The sequence below is a fragment of the Phoca vitulina genome, unplaced genomic scaffold (genome assembly GCF_004348235.1).
Source record: "Phoca vitulina isolate PV1807 unplaced genomic scaffold, GSC_HSeal_1.0 scaffold52, whole genome shotgun sequence".
In the NCBI taxonomy this organism is placed as follows: domain Eukaryota; kingdom Metazoa; phylum Chordata; class Mammalia; order Carnivora; family Phocidae; genus Phoca; species Phoca vitulina.
The window spans coordinates 9,509,698-9,526,805 of record NW_022589755.1 but is presented as its reverse complement, the minus strand read 5'-3'; the positions used below and the strand labels follow the sequence as shown (position 1 = coordinate 9,526,805).

Genomic DNA, 17,108 nt, shown 5'->3' with positions numbered 1-17,108 from the left:
CCCAGGCAGAGCCGACATTCTCCTCGGAGATCCAGACAGTAAATAAGTACTGAGAAGAAAAGTAGAGCAGGGAAGAGAGGTACAGTTTTAAATGGAGCAGGCCTCACTAAGGAGGTGCCGTTTGAGCAAAGCGTGAAGGAGGGGTGCGTGTGTGTGTCCATGTCCTTCTATATGTAGGTGTGTATCTCTGCCCAATCCCTTTCTCTTTCGTCTTCCGAATTCTTCAGTATCTTTCCTCTGACCTGCACTAACCATTTCAGAAGGGGCTCCCCTTCTGGGCATGGAGAGGGAGTTCAGATCCTGACTCCCAGCCCTCCCCAGCCCAGCTCCAGCCGGCGGGGAGGGACCGGGACCAGGGCTGAGGCAGGGGCTGCCCAGAGTTCTGGAGGCAGTGGGTTGGGGGAGGGGGCGCCGTACGTGCAGATTAGACACTCTGTCCGCCTCCCTTCCCCTAGGGTCACAGACGAACCTGAGAGAATCGGGGGACCTGAGGTCACAAGGTGAGTGCCTGGGCCTACCCCCCTGGCCGCCGCACCAGCCCCTCCCGCTTAGGGTGCCTCAGACCCCACTTCTGTCTGCACCTCCCCGATGCACCATCCCCATACCTTTAGATGGGACCTGAGCCGCCGCCTCCAGGCCAGCTTCCTGAACTCTCCCTCGGGCCCTCCTTCCTCTGCCCGGGCCTCTTATGCCCCGCCCCCCACGACTTCCTCTCATTTCCACCCCCATCCGTGCACACTGTCCCTCGACCGTCCTTACCTCCAGCCTCTTCCATGTGTGACCAAGTCCTGCTGTTGCCACCACACCTCCCTCGCCCTCTCATCCACCGAGGCACAGCTGTTGCAGCGGATGGTCCATAGTTTAGGCTTTGAGGCCCAGGTCATCTCCGTCATGCGTGTTCGGCTCTGCCGTTGTCCCGCAATCAGTGCAAAAACTGATAGGCGTGGCGGGGTTCCAGACACACTTAGTTCCAAAAGCGGGCAGCCCTGTACCTCGCCGGCCCTGCTTCAGTTTGACACAATCCCCCGATGTAAAGACACCCCCCACACCCCACTCGGTGCAAATTAAGAACCTCCCCACCAGTCCCAAAGATCCCAGGACCGACTCTCATTGGCTGGAACTGAGCCACATGTCCATCCCTAAGCCAATGCCTATGGCCAGAAGGGTGGCGTACTCTGATTGGTGGGACCTGGTCATGCGTTTCCCCTTTGAACCAATCGCGGCAGGCAGGGAGGTGGCTTGCTCTCATTGGCCAGAACCGAGCCACGTGCTCAGCTTGGCGCTGAGAGGCGGAGTCAGCCGCGAGGAAACCGGGAAGACTTAAGTGTGCAGTGGTTTTCAAGAGGAGCGCCCTTGGTACTTTAGGCGGGACATTTCTTTGTTGTGCGGGGCCTCTCGCATGTTGCAGAACGTGTATCCGCCCTGAACCTAATAAATGTCAGCGGCACCCGCATCCCAAGACGTTGCGCTAATCAAAAAGCCCCCAGAAATTTCCAGATACCCCTTGGGAGGAGGTGATGGAAGGAGGTTGCAGGCATCACTTCCACTCACATCCAGGAATTGAGAGACAAGGCGGCGCCTGGCTGCCACGGAGGCTGGGAAATGGAGCCTCCAGCTGGCCGGCGATCCGTACGGCTGGACCTCTGTCGCTGTCCCTGGGGTGGGAGAGGGTGGCGGGTTGTGAGGGACGTCTAGGAGTCTGTCCCCAGGTGGGAACACTGGGTCGCCTTCCCCTCCTCTCCCGTCTTTGACCGCTGACATCTTCCCGCCCCAGTTGCCATCTACCTTGGGATCAAACGGAAACCGCCCCCCGGCTACTCCGATTCCCCTGGAGTGTGAAGCTGACCAGCTCGCGCCCGCCCGAGGCCCTGATGGCAGCTCTCCGCCAGGCCACCGCGGCCGCCCGCTGCCGCTGCCGCCAGCCACAGCCGTTCCTGCTGGCCTGCCTGCACGGGGGTGCGGGCGGGCCCGAGCCCCTGTCCCACTTCGAAGTGGAGGTCTGCCAGCTGCCCCGGCCGGGCCTGCGGGGAGTTCTCTTCCGCCGCGTGGCGGGCACCGCCCTGGCCTTCCGCACCCTCGTCACCCGCATCTCCAACGACCTCGAGCTCTGAGCCGCCACGGCCCGGGTCCCCTCCTCTTCCTCTCCCTCGTCCCCTTCACCTCCGCAGCAGGGAGAGGGGTCAGGGAGGGGCGTCTCCCTCTGTCATCACCTCGGTTCCCGCGAGTCCGACGTGGGGACAGACTGTCCCCTGCGTTGTTCTCCGGGGCCGTTGGGCATGAGAGAAGAGTGAGGGGGCCGAGCAGGGGGAGCTGGCCCCTTCCTGGAGCCTCCAGCCGGTCCTGTCCTCCCTCACCCTGCCAGGGGGCACCCAAGGAGACTCTGGGGGCACGGCAAGGGCAGAAAGGGAAACTGAGGAAACTCTTCCATCCCCGCCCCACCCCCACCCCCAAGAGCTCAAGAATTAGGCCTTGGGCAGGGGCAGGAAGGGTTGCTGAGCCTAAAGACTGGAGAATGGGGGGGGCTGGGAGTGGGAGTCAGAGAGGCAGATTCCTTCCCCTCCCCTCATGCTCGAACCCCACCCCCCTTCCTGCCCCAGGCTGGCGCGGGGCACTTTGTACAAATCCTTGTAAATACCCCCACACCCTCCCCTCTGCAGAGATCTCTCAAGGAGCTGCCACTGTCACCTCCGGTTTTTAAGTTATTACACCCCCCCTCCTGTCAGCCCCCTCACCTGCAGCCTGTCGCCCAATAAACTTAGGAGAGTCCCCCTCCCCCACGCTGACCCCGGGCTTTTCCTTCCCTGCCCTCACCTGCGAGTGAGACGAGGAGGAGGTGGTGTGTGACTTTGGGCCAGTGGTTCCTCCTTTCTGAGCCTCGGTTTTCTCAGCTGCAGAATGGGTGTAGTGGGGGTGTGAGGGTCAAGGATGATGGTGGAGGAGGGCAGGACAGAACTCGGCCTCATCCACGAGGCCCCCGGTTCCTATATCGGTCCCCCATTCATCCACTCACGTGCCCACCCACATGTTATACCGGACTCTAAGCCACTTCTTACTCCAGTAGTACATTTATTCAATAAACAGTCATTGACTTGTGCCTACGCCGTGCCAGGCCCAGTGCTGGACACGGAGACACAAGGAGCCCTGTCTGTGGCGGACATGGGTTCTGACACAAAACACTAGAGAAACCAAACCATTGTTTGGTCGCTGACGGGCAGATTTGGATTGCTTTGTGGAGCCCAGAAGAGAGCGGGAGGGAGTCGGGGAAATGGGCTTTGAAGGATGAATAGGAGTTGACCGGGTTTGGGGTATGCCCTGGGCAGAAGCCTGGGGGTGGGAGTGCATGATAGACCTTCAGAGAACTGTGGGTAATTTCGGTGTGGCTGCTGTGTTGGGGGTGGTGGAGAATTAACAAGAGAAATGTTGTATTAGGACTCATAATCCAGCTACACTTAGGCAAAAAGGTTACTCGTTTGCTTATGTTCCTTAATAATGTGGGGGTGCCTGACTTCAGGTATGGCTGAATCCAGGCAGCCGGCCATCTCATCTTGGCTTTTTTCAGTGTGAGTTTAACAGTTTCAGCCTGTAGTTTCATCAGGCACTCCCTGATGGCAGAGATGACCCCAGCAGTTCCAACCTCTCCTCCCTTTGCCTAGTTTCTGCAGCAGAAAGTTCCTCATTGCCAACTTCTGGCAAAAGTCCCAAGACGGACTCTTATTGGCCCAGAGAAGTCATGTGACCATTCCTGACCCAGTCCCTGTTGCTCTGGAGCGGCCAGGCCCCTGCCTGGAGCTGGATTTTTTTTTTTTTTTTTTAAGATTTTATTTATTTGACAGAGAGAGACACCGCGAGAGAGGGAACACAAGCAGGGGGAGTGGGAGAGGGAGAAGCAGACTTCCCGCGGAGCAGGGAGCCCAATGAGGGGCTCGATCCCAGGACCCTGGGATCATGACCAGAGCCAAAGGCAGATGCTTAACAACTGAGCCACCCAGGCACCCCTGGAGCTGGATTTAGGTGGGTTGCTCAGAGGAAAGTCAAGGTGTCCTTAGCCAGAGGAAGGGAAAAGAAGCTCAATAGAGCTAAGCAGTAGAGGGCGGGGGGGTTGTTCACACAGGGCCTTGTAGGCCAAAGGGCCAAAGCGAGCGAGCTGGGCTTTCATCCAAGGGCACTAGGGAGCCATGGAGGGTTGTATGTAGGGAAGAGGCTTAGTCTACTGTGCCTCAGGTGCCCACTTGGGGCAAGGTAGGGTCAACCCTTGTCTTGTGTTCGTCTTGGGGCTAATAGCAAAGTCGAATGAGAAATAAAGGGTGGTAGAAACTGAGTGGTCACTGTTGAAAAATTCAGGGTCTGGGACAGAACCGCATTACTGTCTTATGAGTGAGGCCAGAATAGGGATCTGCTAAAAGGTGTTTCTATTGAGTCAGGTGGCGGGCACCAACCAACGCTGGAAATCTCAATCCCCAAGGGCTTCCTGTGTGCCCAGCTCTGTGCTGGGGACATAGTGGTGACCAAGGCAGCCCCACCCCTGCCCTCGGGGGGCTCAGTCCAGTGGAGAAAGCTGGATTTAGGTGCACCGGTGATGATCCAGAGTGGGCAGGGCTGGGGGGGGGGTGGCAGGGCAGAGGCCGGGGAAGGCCAAGAGGGTGCCTGTCCCAGCCAGGGAGGGCTTCCCAGAGGAGGAACAGCCCAACTGCCACTGGGAGAATGATGAACAGCTAGCTAGACATGGCGTTCTAGGCAGACGGAACAGCTGGTACGATGCCTGGGAAGCAGGAGAGCGAGAGTACAGCAAATGGCAAAAAAATTACAGTGAGTGGAGTCGCTGGCAGAGATGAGACTGGAGGTGTTGGCAGGGCCCTGAAGGTAGTGGAGAGGGGCCCGGGCTTTCTACCAAGGACACTAGGGAGCCATGGCGAGGTTGTGAGCAAGGGGGAGGAAGGGACAGGTTTATGCTGCGAAGGGAGGGAAGGAGACAGGTCAGGAGAGTAGGGAGGAGGTCGGAGTGGGACAGAAGGTGGGGAGAGAAGGGGTGCATTTAAGGCTTATGAGGCAAGATGGGCAGGACAGGCATGGTCGCTGACGGGCAGATTTGGCTGACGGTCCCACTGGAGTGCTTGTGGTCTGTGTGGCCTCGGGGGTGGGGTAGGGGGGTGAAGCTGGGTTAGTGATGCAATCTTCATTTGGGGACAGTGTTGTAAAGGACATCCTGACACCTGACAGGTCTTGTCTTTTTCTTCTAGCCTTCCTGTTTCAGTAATCTCTCTGGGAACGCTTGGGGACATGCCCTGGCCTCAGTTTCCCTTCTGTAAAACAGCACATTTCTTGATCTCTGAGGGCCCTCAGGTTTGAAAAAATGCCTCCTCCAGGTCCCTGGGGCTCTGTCTTCCACTCACCCCGCTTCACATTTCCTTCTGAAACCTTTGTCTCTTTTTGAGGCCACGACGCTGCCCGTGCTGGAGGCCTGGGCGTATTGGGTCGAGTAGAGGTGATTGATGTGGCCAACACCCAGTACGTGTTCAGATGCTTCCGGACTTCGATTACCCACCCCACCGCCCCTCACCACCTCCGTCCTGGGACCAAGTTCTCCAAAAGGCGGGTCCCTCAAGACTTCATGGGGATGCTATGAGCCAAGCCCCAGTCTGGAGGAGGAAAGAGCATGGGCAAAGACGTTAAGGTGGGAGTAGCAGGGTGTAAGGAGCAAGAGTGTATAGAGGAATAATGGGGAAGGAACCAGAAAGAGGAGCCTTCAGCGAATGGTGCACATTTCAGTTTGATCTTGAAGAATTGCAAATAATAGGAGCGCATTCTAGGAGATGTGGGGAGCTATGGCAAGTTCTTGAACAAAGAAAGGGAAGTTTAAGGGAGTGGTAACAGCTATAGAGGGGTGAAGGGAGATCACACAGAAGGAGGCCAGTGACAAATATAATGAGGTATATGTGATGAGATGCACGGTAGGTCTCAAACTGGAGGCCCGCGGGCCAAATTCAAGTCTCAGACATTTTGTTTGGCTTACGTCTCTCCCCCGTGTGGACCCTGTGTTTGAGATCTGAGTATGAGTGATTGGGAGCTGAGGTTGGGAAGGGGCCACACATCTCTGGGTCTCAGATTCCTCACAGAACCTTATCAGTTTTGGATTAGACTGTTCACTAACTTTGCCTCATTTTAGAGATGAGCTAAAACATGACTAGCGAGGGCAAGCCCCTCCGAGATCGCACAGCGGCCATTGCAAACGTCCCTCGTCCTCTTGCTCAGTAACTATCGCACAAAAGTTAGGGCCGCCATTGCTTTTATTTGTTGCTTTGGGTGTAGAAAAAGCAGGAGCTCCGGACGTGTTGGAGCGCTCTCCATTAGCCAGAGCTCCTGGTGGTGGGCAGAGCTCTGGGAAAAGGAGAGGAAGGTGTGAGGAGGTTCTTCATTGGCCAGAACTCAGAGGCTGAAGCCCATTCGTTGGAACTCTGGTTGGAAATCGAATTCCGAGATGGGTGGATAGAGCCCCCAGGTGGCCGAACCCGTTACAGGTGGAGCTCGGGGGGCAATGGGGCGGGCCCCCGACGGGCCGAGTCCTCCCTTTAGCTGGGGCTCCAGCAGTCGGCGGCGAGCGGGCTGGACGCCTATTTCTGGGCGGGGATCATGTCGTCGATGGACTGGCCCTTTTCCAGCTTCTTCTCCATCTCCACCATGAGCTTCACACCGTCCACCACCAGCTGCACCTGCTCTACTTCGGACGAGCCCAGCCGATCGGCGTTGGATACGTCGAACACTGAGCCCACAGCAGCTGTGTCCACACCACCTGAAGGAGCAGGAGCATAAGGAGGGAGCAGAGGCTCAGAAGCGGGGCCCAGGATGCTGCCCCCGTGCCAACGGAGACGGCCGCACGTACTGGGTGCCTACTGCGTAACAGGTTACGTGCATTCAGAGTCTCCTAAATGTCTATTCACGGGCTCCTGTCTCCGGCTCATTTAGATACCTCACCCCTCAACCATCCAACATGAAAATATAGCATAGTGGGGAAGAGTGAGCCCCGGAGCCAGGCTGTCCGGGGTTGAACCCTGACCATCCTCTCCTTTACAGATGGGAAACCGAGGTCCCTAGGGGGCAGGGGACATACACAATGTATATCAGATAGCCATGACATCCTATCGATTCCTGTGAGATAAAGCGTGCTGACGCCCATGTGCAGAGGAAGAAACTGAGGCTCACGGAGGGGTAGCCCTTGTCCACCCCAGAGCTCGCGTGATGCTCCGCCTCCCCCTCCGCAAAGGGCCCGCCCCCGACGCCGCGGTGCGCGGATGCCGAGCCGCACCTGTGCCCCGCTTCTGCAGGCGCAGGCGGGTGAGGATCTCCTCGAACTTGGGGTGCTTGCTCAGGTGCGCCAGCTTGACATGCACGCCTCCACGCAGCCCGGTGCCCAGGTTGGACGGGCAGGTGAGCACGTAGCCCAGGTGCTCGTTCCACATGAAGGGGTGGCCGGCTTTCTTGAAGATCTCCTCAATCTGAGGTAAGGGGACAGGACCTGGGGTCAGCGCCAGCGGGCGCCCCCAAATGCACCCGCAACCGGGACGGGGTTGGGAGGAAGACGGTGTGAGGACGTGGGGGGGTGGGTGGGGGGGGATTCCGAGACGGCGGGGTTGGAAAACCGCGCGAGGGCTGAGCTTCTGAAGGGAGGGGCCGGAGCACCCAGGTGGAGCCTGACGCTGCGGGGGCTGGGCTGGAGGACGCTTCGGAGGCGGGCTCTTGGGGGCGGGGCTTGGGCATAGGGTGGAGCCGGGTTCCCCGCGGGGCGGGGCCTTGGAAAGCGGGTGCGGCGTGCACGGGGAGTCCCAGGTCCGTCGCGAGGGGCAGGCTACCCACCTTCTGCAGCCCCACGCAGAAGCGGCGGAAAACCTCCTTCATGTTGCCCCCCTTCTCCATGGAGATGACTCGGAGGTGGTCCTCCTCGTTCACCCACACCAGGAAGCTCTTGTTGTCATTGTGCCTAGAGTGGGGCGCAGGAAGAGGCCAAGGCATCATCAGCTCCGCGTGGCAACCCCTTTCCCGGCCTCTCGACAACACACCCACCGCTAGGGGGCAGCGGGCCTGAGGAGTTCGAGGTGATGGCACGGGCTCCTCAAAATCGCAGAAGCTTTACCCCCGTAGACCCTAACGTCACAGGATCTGAGAAATCGCCAATCTTAAGATCAAGGGTTTTTAGGGTCTTCGGTCTTTGAACAGCATTAAATTACAGACCCTTAGACTCTCAGAATCTTTGAAGAACAGTAGCTGGGAATCAGAATTGATAAATCTTGGAAGTCCTACATCTGGTCTCGGGACCAACCTTGCCTTCCACCTTGTGACGTCTCAGAAACAGAGTCTTAGAACCACAAAACATTTCCGATCTGGAAATGTCTGAGACCACGGAATCACAGAACCTGAGTTAGTGGCATCCGAGAACCTAAAAACACTCAAAATCTTGGAACCGTAGATTCATCCCATCTGTATATCTTAGAACTCACGCTCTCCAAATCGTCTGAAACCTGTTTCCAAAACCTTTGAAAATCCTTGACTATCACGATCGGGGATTCGAAGGTTCATAGAAACCTAACTAGCAACGATAAAAGATAAAACTAATAGCCGAGATGTCGGGCACTTACTATATCCCGGGCACCGTTCTCAATTACTGTGCTCTCCATTTTACAGACGGGGAAACCAGGGCAGAGAAACGTTAAACAATGTGCCCAAGGTCACACGGGGGGCGGAAGGCAAGGTCATTTTTCAGGGGCACCCGGAAACATCGTTTTTATGGTGTTGGCTTTGGTAGAGGGATGGGGAGGGTAGTGGAAGGCGGCGGAAGGGGAACTGGCAGGGGCTGGGGGAGGAGACCTCACCAGATGCCCCGGGCGTCGGGCCAGTCGCGGGCCATGCCTGAGGCCAGCAGCAGCGGGGACACGGGCTTGTCGAACAGGAAGTGATCGTCGATGAGCTGCTGCTGTTCCTGTTCTGTCATGCTCTTCAGAGGGTAGTACTTCCCCTTGAACTCGCCGGTCAGGCTGTTGAGGGCTGAGGGGCCACACAAGGGAGCAGTCAGCAGCCTGCCCCACCGCACCCTGGGCGCGGAGGCCTGGGCACCCCCAAACTGCCGCCCCTAAAGAGCCTGGGGCTTGGTCCTGTGGGTGTGCTAATGGTGCCTGAACACTAGGGCGAAACCCAAATTCGCGCCCTCTCCCCAAAGCAGGTTCCTCCCCTGCCTGAACAGCCAGGCCATGTGCGCAGCCAGGAGGCATGGACTCTCCCGTTCCGGGACCTTCATGCCCCAGCCCCCTGTGAGCCACAGTGTGCTGGAGGCCCTCCGGCGGGCCAACAAGACAGACAGCCAACATGTTAGGAATTTGGGGAGCCATCAGTAAAAATTATTATAAAATAGCATATATAGGATTTGTATATATTCATAGAATAAATGTATATTATGTATATATTTATGTATGTGCATAATATCTATAATATGTATGTATGTATGTCTATGCATGTTATACATTTTAATATAGTGTACTATATAATGTTATATGTCACGTACTGTATACTGTATTATATGGTTTGTTTGTTTTTTTTAAGATTTTATTTATTTATTTGACGGAGAGAGACACCGCGAGAGAGGGAACACAAGCAGTGGGAGTGGGAGAGGGAGAAGCAGGCTTCCTGCCGAGCAGGGAGCCCGATGCGGGGCTCGATCCCAGGACCCCGGGATCATGACCTGAGCCGAAGGCACTGTATTATACTGTATTATATTGTTAAAAATAATTTATCTAGGGCTCCTGGGTGGCTCAGTTGGTTAAGCAACTGCCTTTGACTCAGATCATAATCCTGGAGTGCCGGGATCGAGTCCCGCATCGGACTCCCTGCTCAGCGGGGAGTCTGCTTCTCCCTCTGACCCTCCCCCCTCTCATGCTCTCTCTTTATCTCATTCTCTGTCTCAAATAAATAAATAAAACCTTGGGGCGCCTGGGTGGCTCAGATGGTTAAGTGTCTGCCTTCAGCTCAGGTCATGATTCCGGGGTCCTGGGATCGAGCCCCACATCGGGCTCCTGGCTCAGCAGGGAGCCTGCTTCTCCCTCTCCCTCTGCCTCTCTCCCTGCTCATGCTCTCTCTCTCTCTTTCTCTCTCTCTGTATCTCTGTGTCTCAGATGAATAAATAAAATCTTTAATAAATAAATAAATAAATAAATAAATAAATAAATAAAACCTTTAAAAAAAATAATTTATCTAGGGGCCCCTGGCTGCCTCAGTCAGTAGAACATGTGACTCTTGATGTCAGGGTCGTGAGTTTAAGCCCCATGTTGGGTGTGGAGCCTAGTTAAAAAATAATAATAATAATTTATGTAAACTTCCAATTAAATAAATTATATTTAAAACACAGGTAATAAGGGGCGCCTGGGTGGCTCTGTCAGTTAAGCATCTGACTCTTAGTTTCAGCTCAGGTTATGATCTCAGGGTTGTGAGACTGGGCCCCACGTCAGGCTCTGTGCTGGGTGTGGACCCTGCTTAAGATTCTCTCTCTCCCTTTGCCCTTCCTCACTCTCTCACTAAAAAAAATTAAAAACTAAAAAAATGAAGTAAAAAAAAACCCACAGATAGTAAATATTCAAAATGATCACTTCCTAATTATTTTACTACATCTTTATTATCTATGTTCTTGAAGCTTTTTCATCTCTATCTGATGATGGGAATACTATGTAACGATGTGTTACTGTGCATCTTTTCCCATCTCTCTATGACATCATGTTCATAGCTTAAAACTGGTCATGGTAGGAGAATTTACACCATGGAAACTGGCAGTCGCTGCAAATTGGGACTTTTTTTTTGAGAGCTGGTTGTTAAACATTTACTAGAACAACATGCTTGGGAGCCCTGATGAGTCTACCTCCCAAACATACCCGCTTTTTCTCTACATCCCACTGCCTATCCTTCACCCCGGAGCCCGGACCACTGTGGTTGCCCCCTTACGGTCCCTCTGTTCCTACTTCTGCCCAGTCTGTTCACTCCCACTCAATGGCCAGAGAACTCCATGTAAGTCCTGTGGACTTACTCTGCTCACCATCTTCCCAAGGCTTCCATCTCCCTCAGAGTCAAAGCCAAAGCCCTCCGGACGGCCCACAGGGCTCTGCACAACCTGGCCACCCATATTCCTCTGACCACATCTCCTCCCCTGGTCCACTCAGCTCCAGCCACACTGGTCTCCTTGCTGTTCCTCCAACACACTTTCCCACCTCAGGGCCTTTGCACTTGCCACTCCACCTGCCTGGAATTCTTCAGGCTCCTTCTTGTCAACTGGGTCTCAACCCCTCCTTTCTAAGAGAGCTCCCCCCAGTCATGCCGTGATGCACCCTTATTTCTTGGCTACATGGCATGTTGGAATTAATCATTCTTTTGTTGGTTTCTGTGTTTCCTCTTATCTCCCCACCGGGCTGACAGCTCTGTGAGAGCAGTGACCTTGTCCATCTTATTCATCATGGGAGCCCCAGCTCCCTACTCAGGACCATAACAATCGTCAGTGTTTGCTGCCTGGCTGGCTGCCTGGCCGGCTGGCTGGCTGGCTGGCTGGATGGATGGATGGAGGTCAGGACCCTGGTACAGTTGAGGGTCTGCAAGGATCTGCTCAGGGTGCCTTGACGGCGCCCCCTGACTCCCACCGGGCACCAAGCACCCTTGCTTTATTTACCAAGCTCTTTCCATGAAGGAGCTGAGCCAGAGCTGGGTGGCCCCAAGGGCGGGCATTCTCACCTTCCACGGAGAGTTTCTCCACCGCCCGGCGCTCGCCCCGGGAACAGTGGGGGGGCAGCGTGTAGCCCTTGATGCTGCGGCCCGTGCGGACACGGCTGCTGAGCACATAGTTGGGGTCCAGGTCGTCTCCACCCTGGAGGGCAGGAGTGGGGGGTCAGGGCTGGGCGTGCTTCCGGTTCTGACTCTCTGCCACTTCCGTTGGTTCCTCCTTGTCCGCTGGCTTCTTCCCACCGCCACCCTGGCTCTGCCTCTTCCTTCTCTGTCTCTCCCTCCATCTTTCTCCCAGCCACTCACCTGTCCCTCTTTTTTTTCCTCCATATATCTCTTTCCCCATCTTTGTCCCCGCTTCCTGTTTCATCTCCCTCCCTGTCCCTCCTCCCATCTGACTCCCCGCTCTGTCCTCGGTCTCCCTGTCTTCTGTGCCTCTCTGTCCCTCTTTCCCTCTGTCTCTGTGTCTCTCTGAATGCTCCTTCCCACCTCCGCCCTCCCTCTCTCCCCCGTCCCTCCCCTGGCCTGGGGGCAGCTGACCTTGAGGTTCTCATGGTTGAGGTCGGTCTTGTGCTTGTCGGTGGGTTTGTAACCCCCGTGCCGGTCCTGGATGATGGGGTCAAAGAGATCCTTGAACACCTGGTAGGACTCCTCGTCACCAGCCACACAGCCCACGGTCATGATGAAGGGGTGACCTGGGGGTTCGGGGTGAGGTCAGAGGTGCTTGTCCCCAGCAGGGAAGGCCCGGGCTCCTGGGTCCAGTGTAGATTGCATGTGCACATGCACACACGTGTGTGTGTATGTGTGTGCGTGGGCAGGGGGTCATTCAAGACCTCTGGGTCAGAACTGCAGAGGCTGGGGGTTGGTGGGATGGAGAGGGAAGGCTGGGAGAGATCGAGATGGCATCTGGGCTGAGGGAAAGGCGCTGGGGGCAGGGCAAAGGAGAAGGAGTCTCGGGAGGCCAGCTACAAGGTACTAAAAATATTACCACGTCAGAATCCCCAAATCACAGACTCTTCCTTCACCAAAAAGTTTTCAGAAACGTATTAGACTATCGGCTCCCACAGATAATAAGAGACTTGAAAGACCTTTGTATTCCCAAATGGGGAACCAGAGGCCCAGAGTGAGGGGGGCCCCTCCTCAATCACACAATGAGTTGGAGGCTAGGATCCGCTCTCGGGGCTCTGGTGTCCTTGGAGAAAGAACATCCCCCGCCAGACCCCGAGTGCACACTTTGTCCCAGAGGCTGCTCCAAGCGCTGTATGTGCGCTGACTCCTTTGTTTTCACCACATGGGTGCCCATTTTTCAGATGTGGAACCTGAGGCCCCGGGGCGATTGAATGATTTCCCCACATTTTACTCGTGTGCATTTGTGAGTGGTTTGCCACGCGCTGGGTCCTGTCCCAAGCCCTTCACACGTGTAGCCTCATTTTTTTCTCACAACAGTCCCTTGGGTATGGCCCCCATCTTCCAGATGGGAAAACTGAGGCCCGGGGAGGTGGGATCGAGGCGTGGCAGGCAGCTTCCAGAGCCCCCCCCCCGCCCCAAGTCCCTGTCCACGCTCCACCAAGGAGGCTTACCTGGGTTGTCCACACCTGTCTGGATGATATCGTCCAGGGTGAAGCCAGATGGAGTCTCCTTGTCCCGAAGCTTCTTGTAGAGCTCAGGGGTCAGCACCTTGGCCATGTGGTTGTTGTGCTTGCTGAGGTCAGGGTACTCCTCCTCAGGCTTGTAGTTCAGCTTGAACTTGTTGTGGGTGTTACCGAATGGCATGGTGGCGGTGTGCGGGGCCTGCTGGGCAGGGAGTGGGGGTGGGGCAGGTTATCTCACATCCAGCAGAGGCCAGCAAGGGAACAGAGCAAGGCTTTGGGGTCAGACAGGCCTGACTCATGTGCTGTGTGACTTGGAACAAGAAGGGTCCCGTCTCTGAGCCCCTGTGTCTTGACAGGAGGCCATCAGGACTCTGGTTAAGATCCCAGCTCTGCCACACCCTGACAGGTGACCCCAGACTAGTAACCTTGCTAGGGACTGTTTCTCCAGCTGGAAGATGAAGGGGGGAGCCTTTGGGACAGGGCAGTAATATTGGCATGGATAAGAGTGTAGGTTCTGGGCGCCTGGGTGGCTCATTCATTAAGCGTCTGCCTTCGGCTCAGGTCATGATTCCCTGCTCGGCGGGAAGCCTGCTTCTCCCTCTCCCACTCCCCCTGCTTGTGTTCCCTCTCTATGATAACTAAAAATCTTTAAAAAAAAAAAAAAAAAAAAAAGAGTGTAGGTTCTGGAATCAGCCTGGGTTTAAATTCTGGCTCCGTCTGTACAATAGCTGTGTGACCTTGGGCACCTGGCTTAACCTCTCTGTGCCTCAGATTACTCATGTGTACAATGAGGGTCATAATAGCCCTCATCTCAGGGAGCTTAAAGGAGTTCCTGTACGTTAGGCACTTGGAATAGTCCTGGCACACGATAAGGATTATTTTGCTTAGCTATTATTGTAATTACCGTTGCTATTATTTTAAAGGGCTGTGTGAGGAGCAGGGGAGAAGGTGGAGGTTAATTGCTGAGAACGAGTATCTGAGCAGAGAAGGGACATTCTCTCCACGAAGGTTCTTGGGTGCTCAGTCAAGGGATGAGGAGCAGGGCAGAAGGGAAGCCTGGGTGGCTGTCCTCTCTGTTTGCCGACAGCTCTCTGGCAGGGCTCAGTTGAGAAGAAAAGCCCAGCCAGTCATCAGAGCTGAGTTCCAATCCCTCCTGTGCCATTCCCCTGCTCTGTGACCCCAAGCCAGGTGCTCAGCCTCTCTGAGCCTCTGTCACCTGGAAACTGAGCCTGGCCCAGGAGTTTGCCAAGAGGGTTCTTCTGGCTGAGGCACGTGGCCGGCTGGGCACACGTCCTCACGCGGAGTCGGGGCCTGCTATCTGGAGGCTATTATTACTTTTACTCATAAGATCCAGGAAGGAAGAGGGAGGTTCAGTGGTGGTGGTGGTGGTGGTGGTGGTGGGAGCGGGAGCTCACTGGCAGCTCCAGGAACAGGAAGCAGGTAGAATGGTGGGAAGGAAATTGGGACCAGGGTGAGCTGAAGGCTGAAGCATCAGGCCAGGGGCGATGGGATTCATGAAAGATCGTTGGAGCTACTATCCAGGGTTGGGGATTATTTATAGAGTCTGGCTGACTCCTCCTCCCCTCCCCAGCTGCTGCCCCCCCACACCCCCCCACATTCCTGGGGCTTCATTTGCAGCAAGTCAGCAGGCTGGAGACAGGTGGGCCAGGGTGGCCAGGAGGACACGCATCCAGGCCTCCGGGTTCAAGGGCTTCCAGCCCAGAAACCCCCCTCCAGGGTGCCCCACCCCCACCCTGCAAGGGACACTTTTAGCAGAGGGGGCTGAGGCAAGGTGGGGGAGCCCCAGAGGCACAAACAGAAAGAGCCCCAGAGCCACACACACACACACACACACCAGTAACCCCCCAGATCACACCGTGAATAGAGTCACACACATGCCTCCAAGCCCAGGGACGCACGCAGGACACAGGCACCCAAGCAGGTGCCACAGAAAGTCAGACACAAGGTCACACCGTTGTGTGGGACACAACCGGGGACCCACAGAATTGCAAATGCAATGACCCCACAGACAGAGGACAGACAGACACCGCCCACGGCTCCGGGCGCCCAGTGCTGGGGACAAAGCATCATGAACCCAGGCCCGGGCTGTAGCCCCTTGGCAGCTGCCAAGGCTCCTTTTGTCTCCAAGATCCCTCCGCATGAGCCTGTGCCACAGACCCTGTGCGAGGTGGCGGGAGGGGGGGGCTCACAGGTGGCGGGGACTCCCAGATGAGGGGCCAACCTTCCCACACACTGACCCCCCTGCGTGCAGGAGGATATGGGGCAGACTCCCGAGACCAGATGCGCTGCGGGCGCCATGGGGGCCCCCAGTCTGGACCCCACCCTGACCCCCACCCCCAGCAGTACCTGGCTGGGCTGTGCGGAAAGGGGCTGTCTCTATCCCGGAGGCGACACTGACCCAAAGGAAGGGCCCGCAGCCCCGGCCTTATATAGGGGGGCCGGGCTGTGTTACTGGCTGGGAGGGGCTGCCCCCAGGGAAGGGAGCTGGAGGGCAGCTGAGCCTCTCACCTCGCTGCCTGGGCACCGTGCCCACCCTGAACCCAGGCATGCCTCGCACCCAACCCCATGGCCTTGTATGGGCTGCCCCAGGGGCTGAGCCCAGCCTCCCTCCCCCGTCCAGCTGATTCCCCAACTGAGTGCTGAGTCGGGCTGGCAGGGACAGCTGGCGCCCCGCCCAGGACACGAGACCCTGGCAGGGGACGTCCCAGGCACGTAGAAGCCACGCCACTAGGCCACCAGCCCCTCGGGTGGCCAGGCCTCTCCTCAGCCCCCAGTAGCCTTGACCTGGATAAACATCGGGTCCTGAGCCCCGTCCCTGGGGAAACCTTGGCAATAGTCCCAAGAGGGCCAAGTCTCTGGGATCCCAGAGACTCGCCCCTCGTCACCCAACTCTAGGGAGCGCTTGGCCAAAGCCCAAACTATGGGGAACGCAGAACAGCCTGACCCCAGAAGCCCGCGCTTGGACGCACTTTCCTGCTTGGGAGTGAGTGGGAGGGAAACGGAGGGTCGCCGGAGCCGAGAAGATTCAAACCCAAGGCCCGCGCTGGAGGCGGCCGTCGCCCTCCCCACTCCAGTCCGCCCCGGGCAGACGCTGGGAGATTTCCCCGGCGGAGCGGACGGGGAGGGACTCATCCTGGAAGGGAGCTTATTTTTAGAGGGCGCTTCGCTGTCGCCTTTTCGAAGACCTAGACCCGAGGTGCTGGGGCTTGGGGGGGGGGGGGGGGGGGGGGGGGGGGGGGGGCAGGTGTTGGGGGGCGGGGTGGCCACGTGTCCGGGTTAATTATAACCAGGAGTGTCGGGTGTCTCCGGCTTCGCCTCCTTACAAGGGCAGCCGGCGTCCCGGGAGGCCGCCCGCAGGGGAAGGGGGCTGGGCGGCCGCTCGGATCCGGGCAGAGCGCCCGCCCGACTCGCGCACCTCCAGGTCCCGGCGCAGCAGGAGCTCTCCACGCGGACCGGGACCTCAAGGGCTGAGGAGGGCATTCCGTGCACGTGGCGACGGCTAGACGAAGCCGTTTCCTCTGCCTGGGAGGCGCCGAGATTGCAGGGCAAGCCGGGCGAGGCCAGGGAGCGGGAGGAGCCCAGGGAGCGCCCAGGATTACAACCAAGAAGAGACCGGCCTTTTCCCTCCGGGGTTCCTCCCTCCTCCCGGGTCTCCCCCATTTCCCCATTTCTTCCCAGGCAGGAGGGGTCTGATCTAGGGAAAGGGGGCCCTCCCTGCCTTTCCCGGGATTCCTGGTGGGGAAGCGGTGCTTAGAA

The 17,108-nt window shown here is 57.0% G+C and overlaps 2 protein-coding genes across 3 annotated transcripts in view; one reads left to right on the top strand and one right to left on the bottom strand.

The window, feature by feature from the left end:
• The window catches only part of MARK4 (microtubule affinity regulating kinase 4), a 30,368-nt gene extending 26,531 nt beyond the window's left edge, over positions 1 to 3,837 (top strand). The window contains exons 16-17 of one of the 2 annotated variants that reach the window (XM_032388359.1): positions 456 to 500; positions 1,775 to 3,837. In XM_032388359.1, the coding sequence (XP_032244250.1) occupies positions 456 to 500; positions 1,775 to 2,111 (382 nt within the window). In that variant the 3' untranslated portion in view covers positions 2,112 to 3,837. The remainder of the gene's footprint in view (positions 1 to 455; positions 501 to 1,774) is intronic. The other variant, XM_032388360.1, reaches the window with a different exon arrangement.
• Positions 3,838 to 6,266: 2,429 nt separating this feature from the next.
• Positions 6,267 to 15,752, bottom strand: CKM (creatine kinase, M-type). The gene is made up of 8 exons (XM_032388033.1): positions 15,699 to 15,752; positions 13,320 to 13,530; positions 12,280 to 12,434; positions 11,752 to 11,884; positions 8,862 to 9,033; positions 7,849 to 7,972; positions 7,301 to 7,490; positions 6,267 to 6,787 (listed from the first exon to the last, which is right to left on the bottom strand). Exons 2-8 carry the CDS (start codon positions 13,510 to 13,512, stop codon positions 6,609 to 6,611), a joined length of 1,146 nt encoding a protein of 381 aa, XP_032243924.1. The 5' UTR covers positions 13,513 to 13,530; positions 15,699 to 15,752; the 3' UTR covers positions 6,267 to 6,608.
• Between the last annotated feature and the right edge of the window lie 1,356 nt (positions 15,753 to 17,108).